The sequence below is a fragment of the Elgaria multicarinata genome, chromosome 9, assembly GCF_023053635.1.
Source record: "Elgaria multicarinata webbii isolate HBS135686 ecotype San Diego chromosome 9, rElgMul1.1.pri, whole genome shotgun sequence".
Lineage (NCBI taxonomy): Eukaryota > Metazoa > Chordata > Lepidosauria > Squamata > Anguidae > Elgaria > Elgaria multicarinata.
In genome coordinates this window covers 32,185,463-32,198,147 of record NC_086179.1, presented here as the reverse complement: position 1 = coordinate 32,198,147, position 12,685 = coordinate 32,185,463, and the positions used below count along the sequence as shown (strand labels likewise).

The window sequence follows — 12,685 nt, the reverse complement described above, 5'->3', positions numbered from 1 at the left end:
ACAGTGGCCATTTGTCCTACTTCACAGAGCACAGTCCTCTATTTGATATGCTGTCAGTAGACAGTCCTCTATTTGAAAGTGTCCTCTAACTGAAAAACTGTCTAGTTCAAGTCTGGTGTAAAGTTTAAGAGCCATTAATAGCAAATTTGCGCAAAGGTCATATGGTCCCAGCATTCCCCACTATGATGAGATCTGTTGTATTTTTATTTAAAGTATAATTCTTTCTAAATATAGATGTGTATTTGTATATGCAAATTTTATGCAAATCTACATTCTTATTAATCTTTTTTGGTGATACATGTGGCCACCCTAATGTGTCTGTGTGTAATGAATGTACAGTGGTTGCTGAAGTCTAAGGACATCCAAATAACCTCTCTTCTTTTGCAGAGAAATTATTTTTTACCAGCATTCAAAATGCAATGTCACTGGGTAAATGCTATTCTCCCCAGGCATTTTCATTGTGCTCTATCCTATTAGTTTATAATAAAGTGTTACTGGAAATACAATCTATCCGAGTAGTAGTCCTCATCTCCCTCATAGGAAAACGTTAACAAATGTTGCTATTTTCTAATCTTGCAAAAGCCATCACATTTTTCTTCTATATATCAAAACCATAAATAACAGAGAATTGGCACAAAGTTGGCATTTGAAGCTGAAATCCCAATATTATTATAAATTCACTCAAGATGCATAGTCAAGACTAGCTAGAACAGATCAATATTCTTCAATAACCACGTCCAAGTCAGTTAGGAATTCAAGAATGATCCCTCCCCATTTGTTCAATGCATATTCGCGTGTGGAAAAGGCACTCTAATCACTGTTTTTGGGTGCATCCACCCAAATGAGAGTTTTTAATTAAGCTAAAATAAATTGGCATGATATTGTGAATGGACTTCTAGTATTGTTAGGATTACAGTTCCAATTGAAGGCATAATTGTGCTTGTTCAAACAAATGAAACATTTCTGGTTATTGATTGACTCTGCAAATACTTGTATTCCAGTTCTTCATGCATGTGTTGCACAGGGTTCGCCACGTACTCCTGTTTGATGTCCTGGGTGTTTTGTTGTCTTTCTCTTTGTAATCACGGATTTCCCAGTAATTTTGGCTTTTGGCTTTTAGAACAAATTCCTGGAGGCAAAGGCTATCAATGGCTACTAGCCCTGATGGTGGTGTGCTATCCAGTATTCGAGGCAGTAAGCCTGTGTGCACCAGTTGCTGGGGAACATGGGTGAGAGGATGCTGTTGCACCATGTCCTGCTTGTTGGTCCCTGGCTGATGGCTGGTTGGCCACTGTGTGAACAGAGAGCTGGACTAGATGGATCCTTGGCCTGATCCAGCATGGCACTTCTTATGATCTTATATTTTCCCTGGCCTTGCCAAAACTCTGATAAATAAACTTGCCAAGATAGCAAATAAGCATAACAGGGATAAATCCTCCACAGGAATGAATTGGTAGACTTGGCAATTATAAACAATATGTTTTGGCCACCAAGCAAATTTATTTTAACTTTTACAAGTGTTGTAGAACAATGTATACAGCACACGGTTCTTATATAGGCCTTTTCAATCCTAGCTTTCAAAGAATTTTTAAAAAAGATGCATAGATATTGCATTTTTTTTTTTCAAGTACAGACATTTTGACACCAGAAGATTAAACAGCCCTGCCCACAGACACAAAAGTTGGTTCTAAAACTGAGCACTGATCAGCCAACAGCCTAGCATCAGTTAATGTAATCTACAGGAAGAGAAAAAACACCCTCCACCCATGATCTGATAAAGCACTAAGATCAGAAGGCACACAGTTCAGTAAATACGTAGGCAGCTTTAATAGTTATGCATATACTTCATAAAGGCAAGTTGCAAATACAAGAGGATATTTTGGTGTATGTTTTTGCAAAACTTGTTGCAGAGGTGCAAATGTGTTTAAAAAAAAAAGAAACATCTCACATAAAACCATGGTTTGAGCAATGCATTGTGTTTTAGGATGAGGAGAAGCAAGCAACATTAATATGAGACAGTTGTACAAAATAAACATGGTACAAAGTTCCAGCAGCAAAATTTATTTCTCAGGTATCCTAGATGGCAAAGTCTTTTGTCCTTGTGGCTTTCTCCTTGTTTAAATGCATTTCAGGATGTTTAGAGAAATGTTCCATCATGCCACCTTCTGAATTTTTACACCATTTGTCTTGTTTATGTTGTAAGTAATATCAGAACAGCTAAGCTCAGATCTCGGTCTTCTAAGTAGGTCTTCCTCCATTAGGGAAAGACCTGCTAGTTTAGGAATAGGCAAGTGCTGGTGAAAGATGTTTAAGGTCCCTTCTGTTCACATGACATACAAGCCCACGGCGACTGTTGTTGCTAAGAATAAAAGGGCAAGACTCCAACGCAGAAGTGGCGTGCTGGGCAGTATGTCCTTATGCCTCATTTGTGCCCGGTCACTTTCCTTTGGACCTATATTTAGAGAAAGGAAACTCATCAGGCTGGAAACCAGGTGGGGATATTTTGTTTCTAGAACATTAAGTCACACTGATAACACCCCGGGATGCCAGGAGTACACTTTGAGCAGAGCAGCTAGCCAAGTAAAATGATACAGGAAGATAATGTTACAACTGAGTTTCGGGGTTGAAGCTGTGCAATGGAAAACCTCATTAAAATATGGGAGGTTACTAGAAACCAACTACTTTCATAAAAGCTTCACCACTGCACCAGTGAAGTGAGTTTTCTAACTTGGCTTCACTCGCATCTATCAGACAGCAATATTATGCACACACTGAACACAGTGGAACTTACATCCATATAACCATGCATAGGGTTGTGCTAGGAAGTTGAAGAGAAGACCCTGCAAAGCCCTTGCTTAAAGCAGTGCCCATTTCCACCCCCCTCTGTACACTTACCCCTGCTCCCCTTTTTTTCCTGTGTGCTAAGGCATCAAGTTGTGAGCGTGGTCAGGTGGATGTGTCTTTATGAACAGTTCCTGCATTTGTTTGTACCTCTAAAGCTGGGGTGGACAATTTGCTTTCTGCAATCTGGTGTCCTCCAGATGTTTTAGACTTCAATTCCCATTAGCCCTAGCTAGCATACCCAGTGATGAGGGATGGTTGGAGTTGTAGGCCAAATCATCTGGAAGGCCAAAATTGTCCTCCCCTGCTCTAAGGTTTTCCTGTATTTTGGTGCTTGAGCTCATACAAAGGCTATATCCGTTGTTAATCCGACTAAGAGTAGACCCTTTGAAACGAATGGGGTTTATGTTAGACTAACATTGGGTACAACCCAACAGGCACATTACCACACAGTCAGGCCTCCATCTGGGGCATCTTGGTCATCTGTATCATCTTTAAAATGATGAAATTTTTATCACACATCAATTGCAGATGTGTGGTAAAATGGTCTGCTGTAACCACTCTTGGGCCACAGCTAGACCTAAGGTTTACCCTGGGATCATCCAGGGTTCACCCCTGCCTGAGCACTGGATCCCCTGTGTGACACCTAGATGAACATGTTTGACCCCTGGATGATCCAGGGATAAACTTTAGGTCTAGCTATGGCCTTGATCTACATTAAAAATGTAAACCAGTTTCATATCTGTTTATCTACCACACTTACCCAAAGAGAATTGTAGTTTTGTGAGGAAGAAGGATACAGGACATCAGTCAAGGAATTGTCTGCACCCTTACCAAACTACAGTTTCTTGGGTACTTTGTAAATGGGATATGATTAGGTGGGGGAAATGCTGCAGTATTTAAACTGGTATCAAAACAGCTTATATTTGCCATGTAGGCATGTACTAAGCCCACTCAGTACATCCAGAGTGCTGCTCAACAAAAGCATAAACCACAAAAGCTAAGGGAAATTAAGGGTTCACCCTTCTTTTCATTTTTCAAGGATCCAAGGGAAAATGCTGAACAGGACGAGTAGCCCTGATAAAGAAGCTCTTACTGTGTTTTTTGTTGATTCCTCTTGCATGAAGGTCTAGCTTGGGTTGGGCAAGGTGGCCATTCTCCAACAGTTGTGCTTGACTCACCAACCTCTGCAGCTCCTCAAACACCTGAGAAGATGGAATGCAAAGTAGTTTCTTGTTAATGAGGAGCACTCTCTGTTCCCTTCTTCCCTCAAATATATTAGGATTTTGCAAGAACGATTAAAAAAAAAAAAGAAAGCTAGAAAGTCCTTTGAAATTCCAAGCTTCCTATCATCTTTATTCTGGGACATGTGCTATCAATATACAACACCCAGCAGGTAAACACTGCTCATCTATTACTTCATAGACAAAGAGTGTGAAGACTTGTCCTTGTGTGTGAAGAAGCTGTAGAGGATAAAAATGCAGTGACAGAAAGAGGGCTCCAATTCAAGCTACCACCCCCCTGATTAAATATTGTATTCTTAACACTGGGATTTGTACTTTCTTCAGAACAGGAAAGTAATAGGCCACCAATTATTACATATTGAAATTGCTTACTGACAAATGTTGATTTTTGATTACAAATTCATATTGAGAGGGGAGCCAAGCTCAAGTTAAATACAGATAGAAGTGTAGACATACAGACCAAACTGGCCTCTGCCATACTATCTTTCCAAGAACATTGTGTCCCACTTTCCCCTGCTCTATCTTTTTCTTTTGTTTTGTCTTGTTTTGTTTGAGGGTGACTTCTATGAGATTGAAAAGCAAGCTCACTGTGTTATAATTGTTGGTTGGTCCTAATAAAAAGTTATCCCCCAATATCCCTGATTCAAGTTACAAGAATAAATGTCCAAGTGGGAGCTGCTCAGTGCAGTTCTTATAAATCTTCATCATGTCCCAGGATGGACAACAGAAATGTCATCTTGACTTTCAAGGTGGTTGTAACCTGCCTGGTGATAAGATATAGTGAACTAATTGCTCACCTCTATATTCAGCAGAAAAGATTTCTTGGCCTCTAGGAGGATTCTTTCCTCAGTCTCAGAGTCCATGGGGATACTGTTCATCCGAGCACGATAAAGCTGTTTGAACTTGCTGATGTTGGTCACTCCAGGGAAGTTGAAGAAAGACAGTCCCTCTCCGGTACTGGGCAGATTGAGAGACTTCTGGGCAATCTTCTTCAGAATCTGGCCCCCAGACAAATCTCCCAGGTATCGGGTGTAAGCATGGGCTACCAAAAGCTCAGGTTCATACTGCCCCACGTGATGAAGCCTGTCCACATACTTCTGAGTTGCCTCGTGGCACTGGAGCTCCTTCCTCCATGTGGGGCCATAGAAATACTCCAAGTCTTCCTCCAAGGCAGCCTTGCGATTCAGCTCAGCTGGGAAGTAAACAGGGGCATAGACTGGGTTGTCCTTATTCCGCTCAGACTCCTCCTCCAGAGCCAAATAGATGTAGTACAGAGAAGCTAAATAGAGCTGAAACGAAAGAAAGATGGAGGTGGAATAAAAGCTTAGTTCCAATGTCTCCCTTTAACCATACAAGATAATCCCTTGTATGTCACATAGAACTATTTGTGCGGATTTTATTTTATTTATTACTGGGATTTATATCCCACCTTCCTATTAAAAAAAAGAAAAGAACAAGCCATGGTGTCCCATTGATACCCATTTTGTGAAAGTACCCACAACACTCTCAAAATTCCAAATGAGCCCAGTGACCCAAAATGTTTGGTACCCGTTTGTCAACTCTGACTGGCAGCAGCTACCTTACAGAGGCATCTCCTAGCCTTCCTACCTGCTATCCTTTTAATTGGAGATGCCAGTGGTTGAAAGTGGGACTTTCTGTATGCACAGCATATATTCTGCCAATGACCCATGGCCATTCCCCTTCAACCGGAACATTGTTATTCATACATGGCCACTTCGCAAACTTTGAAAAGTACTTTCTGCCCTAAACCGTGTTGCACAAAGAAAACAGAACTAGATACATGTTAAATATTAAGCAAGTTCAAGGAGAGATCTGTTTACATGCAGTAAGACAGTCCAGGGTATTGGATAACAATTTGAGGGAAATATTCTGGGCCTGCAATCCAAAGTGCTCTTCTGGGGGAAAGAGTTTAATCAAACAAAGAAAGCTTCTACCTGATGTGATTAGAAATGAGGTATAATTGCAACTTGCAAGCTGGTTAGGAAGGAAGCTGGCTGCATGATTCCCATCCATCCCATGTAAACTGTAATTAATAGCATGTCCAGACAGAAGTTTCCTTAGACTTTAGTTTGGCACTTGTGCAAGCATGGGGAGTATTTGCAACAGGGCAGACATTTCTCTGTTGTTGTGTTTGCTAAATCCTAGTGGATCACTCGTCTCGTGCCGGATCACTGCATCCCGTGTTGTGGGCTGGCAGTCAGGTAAAGGAGCAGCATGAGTGATACGGAAACACCAGTATGTGTAGATTATCAGAGTCAAATGTGCGAGCCTGTCCAAAACTGCTTCCTGGATACACCCTCAATTCCTTCATGCACAAGTCTTCAGTCAACCAGTAGTGCAGGCGATGGTTGCAGATGACGCTCTCAGATAATAACTGGGTGTGCATTTTGACCTATATAAAATCAGGTTCTTTAGAGCTTTGGCCCCACATCCCTAGGAATCCTTGAGTTGAGCATGGGAAGGCATGATAGAGGTGTACAAAATTGTGCATGGTGTGGAGTAAGTGGATGGGGAGTCATCTCCCCACCCCACCCCCCAAAATACTAGAACACAATGGGGTCATCCCATGACACTGATCTGGTGGGAGATTCAGGACAGATAAAAGGAAGTGCTTCTTCACACAGGGCATAGTTAAACTATGGAATTCACTAGCACAAGATGTAGCGATGGCCATCAACTTGGATGGCTTTGAAAGGCAAACAGACAAATTCGTGGAGGATAATGGCTAGGAGTTATGATGACTATATATTACTTCCAGTATCAATGTGTCTTTGTTTGCCAGTTGCTGGGGAAAACAAACGGGAGGGTGTATCCAGGAAGCAGTTTTGGACAGGCTCGCACATTTGATTCTGATAATCTACACATACTGGTGTTTCCATATCACTCATGCTGCTCCTTTACCTGACTGCCAGCCCACAACACGGGATGCAGTGATCCGGCACGAGACGAGTTTTCCTTGTCCTGTTCATTGACTTCCTTCAATCAGCTGGTTATATTATGCACAATATTGTATTTTTAATAGTTTTTAATCTTTGTAAATTGCCCAAGCAGCTTTGGCTATTGGGCAGTATAGAAATGAAAGAAAGAAATTCAGCATGGCTCTTATTATATTCTTAGTTCTATTATGAACTCTCAGGGTGACCAAATGTACCATTAGCAATGCCATATGAGGCAAGATAGGACATTAACCACCACATCTGGGAAGAGGTTCTTGGCTCTTCCACAGTTCTAGAGCATCCTTTGCCTGGGAAAGTATTTGTTGTTGTGACCGATAAACCTTTGGAAGCATCGTTAGGTGTATTTGAAGCTTGTAATCATGCTCACTATAGTACAAGAGAGTGGGTGTGGACAGGACCACATCTTTTGCTTAAATCAGTAGTTTTAAAAGCAGAGTGAATCACTGTCAGCATTAGGGATTGGGCTGATGGGAGTTGAACACTTTTAACTGATTTGACTATTTTATACGTATTTTAAGTATTGCTAGTCTCCTGGAGTCTCTGATATTATGCAGCTTTAACCTTCAGATAGCACAAATCGTTAACCAATTGTCCTCTCAAAACATGACCTGAAGCAGCTTTTGATTCCCGGGGTCTAACTTTGCCTTTTAAAGTTTTTGCTAAGACCCAAACTACATATCACAGAAGAGATCCAGAAGGGGATCTCCTGACATCTTTATTAGCTTTATTAGCAGACTTGAGGATGGAGACTGGCTGAGCCCAAAGCAGTGGCATTGGGGGAAGGGGTGCTTAACCCTCTTCCCACACCAGTTCCCAGATCAAAACAGCCCCCCCCCCCCCCGGTCAAAGTTGTGATTAGCACCACTGGGGGCAAGGGAAGTATCTGTATTGCACCTTCCAACCTTCCTTTCATGCTATTAGCAGCTTTTGGAGACTATTTCAGTGGGGGGAATTGACATAAGGTGGGAAGGGATAAACACTCCCCTGCCCCATGGCACTGCTGCCCTAATCCAGTTTGTTCCCTCCCCTCCAATAGCTGCTTTTTAAACTTTAAAAAAAATGAGCTCCCCAGAGAGGTCCGCCTGGCGCCTACACTGTACTCCTTTCGTCGCCAGCTGAAGGCCTTTTTATTCTCTCAGTATTTTAACACTTAATTTTAACTTAAATTTAAATTTCACTGTTTTAACTCTGTATTTTAATTTTATATCAATTTTGCTGCGTGGTTTTTATCCTGGTTGTGCTTTTTATACTGTATTTTGTATTTGTGCTTTTAACCTGTTGGTTGTTTTATTATGGTTTTAATGAGAGCTTCGGCTATTGGGCGGTATAAAAATGTAATAAATAAATAATAAATAAATAAATAAAATAAATAAAATAAATCAGGAGATCTAGATATGTGTAATTTGGCCCTGACATTTTATGGTCTGTTTGGAAGCTGATTTTTATTATCTTACCAGAGAATGTTTATTATACTTTAATACCTGCATTCCCCCACCCCACCCCTGCCCGCCACTTCCCTCATAGCAATGGATGATTAAAACACTTGTGAGTATTATTGACTTGTTAACTTTATGCTCTCCTTTCCCACACAGTCTTGTTTAGCCAATCAACAAAGAAGAGAAATCTCAAGGAAATATTAAATGTTTGCTAGCTTGGTAAAATACTGGCCTCCTGAACTAGTTTATCAAGAACGTTTCCTCTTTTTTCTTTTCCTGTTGACTTTGTTAAATCTGAGTTCCTGCTTACTGGGCACCCCATTATCTATTCAGCTCCTACACCTAACGATTATTTCTAACTTGTTCTACTGGGCTTCAGCAAAATATGAAAAGTTAGTTAGCATTTGTTTAATCAGCTACTGCCTTTGGATCTGTCACACTTCCGAAAGGCAGAGTTTGCTAAAATCCAAAAATAAACCTAGGAATTGTGTCTTCACCTCTGACATCAAGCAGAATGTAATTCCAACATTAGGGAACAAGATACTTCACTCCCTAGCTCCCCCTGCTTTGGAAGCATGCCTAAGTTTTTTTAACTGTATTTATTTATTTATTTATTTATTGCATTTATATCCCCCTTTTTTCCTCCAAGGAACCCAAGGCGGCATACATAATCATCATCCTCTGCTCCATTTTATCCTTACAACAACAACCCTGTGAGGTAGGGTGGGCTGAGAGTGATTGGTCCAAAGACACCCAGTGAGCTTCCATGGCTGAGTGGGGACTGGAACCCGGATCTCCCAACTCCCACTCCAACACTTTAGCCACTACACCACACTGGCTCTTGAAGTGTATACTTGAAATATAATATGTGAATGCAACAAATACCTGTTTGAAAACACAAGTGCCATACAGGTACACCTTTGAGAAAGCCACAGTTTATTGTGTCTCCTTTTTAAGTATACACTCGGTGACAAAGCTGGGTTTGCTACAGCATAGTGTGTGAAATGGCTGTGGCAGTTACTAACAGTAACAGGCCTGATCATCAGGAAAAAAATTCTGATGAAAATTGAGGTAGAGACCAGACTTCAGGCTCGTGCATCTATTTTGTCTTTTCCTTTTTGTTTACTAGAGCCCAAGGTCCGCCACCTGATGCCAAAGAGCGGCTCAGAGGAGTGGAGGTACAGCTAATATTGAGGCATGCAGTGCCTGCCTGTGAGCATAAACTCAGCCCAAGAATTTGTTTCCACTATCAAAACTGAACTCACAGTCCTCCCACACAACACTACACCTAGGTTTCCTCCTGAGGTTTTTTGTTTTGTCTCAGCAGCCTAAATTGGGATGAGGAAGGGTGTTGTTGCAATTGTTAAACAATTAGGAGTTAGGAAACCCTTGCTGACTTCCTGTAAATCACCTAGAGATCTATCCTGATCTCCTCTTCCGCCCAATTGAGTCTTTTAACTCGCACCTTTACTGATGTTTCTGCTTCTGGATTCTTTGCAGGACTAAGGCCAGCTTCTTTACATGTGCTTTTTCCCCTGGATTGGGGTGTGTGTCTTTCTCTGCCTTTCTATATGTTCCATTACCACTCATGATACTGTTCAAATCCCCACTCAGTTACCAAGCTCACTAGGTGACCTTGGGCCATACTCTATCAGCTTAACCTATCTGACAGTTATGAGGATAAGGGGGGTAAATAAACCCGCTGAATCTTGCAGTCCTACTTGAAATGCTCAATAAGGGCTGGTGGCCCTGATTTCAATGGGGCTATGAATCCTTTCTGGGTTTCAGTCAGAACTCTAAGGAGCTATCCAAGGTGCTGAGCCCTTCCCCCAAATAGGTTCAGCACCTTGGGTAGCTCCTTTAGAGATCTGGCTGGTTCCAACTAATACCCAGTGTGAATTTACAGCCCCACCAAAATTGGAGCCAACAGCCTCCACTGGAAATGGTTAATTGTATCAGCACAGTTTATTATTTATTTATTTATTTATTACATTTATATCCCGCCTTTTTTCTTCCAAGGAACCCAAGGTACATAAGACTCCTCTCCATATTATCCTCACAACAACAACCCTGTGTGGTAGGTTGGGCTGAGAGTCTGTGACTGGCCCAAAGCCACCCAGTGGGGTTTCATGGCTAAGTGGGGACTAGAACCCGGATCTCCCGACTCCCAGTCCAACACTTTAGCCACTACACCACACTGGTTCTTCAAGCTTAACGTGAAAAGGCAGATTGAAGGCTCTGTTCTGGGTACTGTATTGGTTTAGATCAGCCTTCCCCAACCTGCGATGATAGGAGTTGTAGCCCAGCACAACTGGAGGGCATGAAAATAGAGACAAATGTTTCCGTGTTATTAAATCAGAAAAGTTTCCAGCCACCTAGGCCTGTGACCTGCACCAGCATCCCATCGTCAAGTCACCCTCCCCCTGCCCCCCCACACCAGGTCTTGGGTACCTTAAATTCCCGTAGCGACACCTTCCCCTTCTGGAAGCTCATCATGAACTCTGTGCTCTCTGCTTCTGCGTGCACCTCTTTGGTGCTTTCCTTCAAGGCTTCCGACAGGTCCCGAGACATTCTGTTGGGTACAGGGATGGCAGGGAAAACGTCAGAGTTTAAGAAACACCTTAGGCAGCGGCCTTATCCTGAGTCAGACCATTGGTCCATCTAGCCCAGTATTGCCAACACTGACTGGCAGCAACGGCTCTCCAGGCTTTCAGGTAGGTTTCAGGCACTAAGCCGCAGCCCCACCTCAGGAACACCTTGCCTAGGGGGAAATTGGCATTCTGTGTGGAAGCAGTGGGAAGCAAGGACATTTACAGGGACGGGGGAATATTAGCATCCTTCCTGGAGAGGGGAAGGAGCTGTCTTCATGAGAACGATCCAATTACTCCAAAGCCTGCTCCGAAGTGGAATTCCTTTGGACAACAAAGAGTTGTCGTACCTCACCTTACAGATTTAAGGCACAACACTATGCATGTTTAGACAGGCAGAAGTCCTACAACTCCCAGCATTCCCCAGCTAGCTGGGAGCTGTAGGACTTTCATCGGTATAAACATGCATAGGATTGCGCCCTAACAGTCGAACAAACTTTCTTAGAATAGAGTCTACATCAGATGCGTGAAATGCTATCCTCACTTTACAGGAATATGTGTATGTATGGGTACACACACACACACACACACAGAGAAAGAGAGAGAGGGAAGGAGAGAGACGGTAGACAGCGGTGCCCAATGGCCACAAATAGTACAGACTGAGTTTTAATGCAAATAGTACAGATTGAGTTTCTCTGAATGGTTGTCTCGAAATCCACACTCACCCTTCAGTGCACTGTGCCATTCTTGCCTCTTTGGGTTCTGTAACTGTTATCCGTTCTTTTGTATCTCTTTGGGCTTTTTGTTCTCTTCTCTCCAGAGTCTGAGAAGCCTTTGAGTTAGGCAGCTCTTATCCTGCATCTTTCTTTATACTTTTATGCTGCGATCACGTGCTCAGCTCAGACCCATGTGATCTCAGGGTACAGTTGTCTTGCAACATGCATGCATTGCTTTCCCCTCCCCCTTCTTTTCTCACTGGGGAAACTCAGCCCTTCCCTCTTCTTCTTCCTTCCCTGGGGAGGGAGGGAGGGAAAGTCACCTGATGCAGCTTGGCAACTAAGCACAACAGGATGTCAAGTCACTTTAAAGAATGCTGGGCACTTTGCCCAAGCATTAACCCTTCCCCTTCCCCGCAACAACCTATATTCTTGAGTATGGAATAGCAGTAGGAACTGGGACTCTGGTTAGAATATGCTGTTGCTTTACAATTGGAGCAGATGAAGGAGAACATTTTATGGCACTACTCTTGCTAGATTTAGGGAATGATCCTGATGTTGGTTGAAGGCCAGCTAAAAGGCCCTGTAACATGTCATCGGTACTGCTCTGCAGGTCACTGGAAGTCCCCCCAGTATGGAGGTTCCTCAGTAGGCATCTTCAAGGTATGTCAGGGAAAGCACCCATTGCAGACTTCCTTCTGCCCCCCCCCCACTCCAGTGGTAACACTACATGAATAATGTACCAACTGGGCCACTTACAGAAAAGAAAGTATATTATTCTACATCAAGTAGTATATTTGATGTAGAAAGTGTATTATCTATATCAAGCAGGATATGACACTTTGAAAACAGTTTGGAAACTATATGGAGTGTGTCCTGGGC

General features: G+C 42.5%; 1 protein-coding gene across 1 annotated transcript; it reads right to left on the bottom strand.

The window, feature by feature from the left end:
* Nucleotides 1–1,803: 1,803 nt before the first annotated feature.
* On the bottom strand, nt 1,804–12,010 carry HMOX1 (heme oxygenase 1). Its single transcript, XM_063133455.1, has 5 exons — nt 11,813–12,010; nt 10,951–11,071; nt 4,883–5,374; nt 3,938–4,046; nt 1,804–2,452 (listed from the first exon to the last, which is right to left on the bottom strand). The coding sequence occupies exons 1-5, from the start codon at nt 11,830–11,832 to the stop codon at nt 2,325–2,327; spliced, it is 870 nt and encodes a 289-aa protein (XP_062989525.1). The 5' UTR covers nt 11,833–12,010; the 3' UTR covers nt 1,804–2,324.
* Nucleotides 12,011–12,685: the final 675 nt, after the last annotated feature.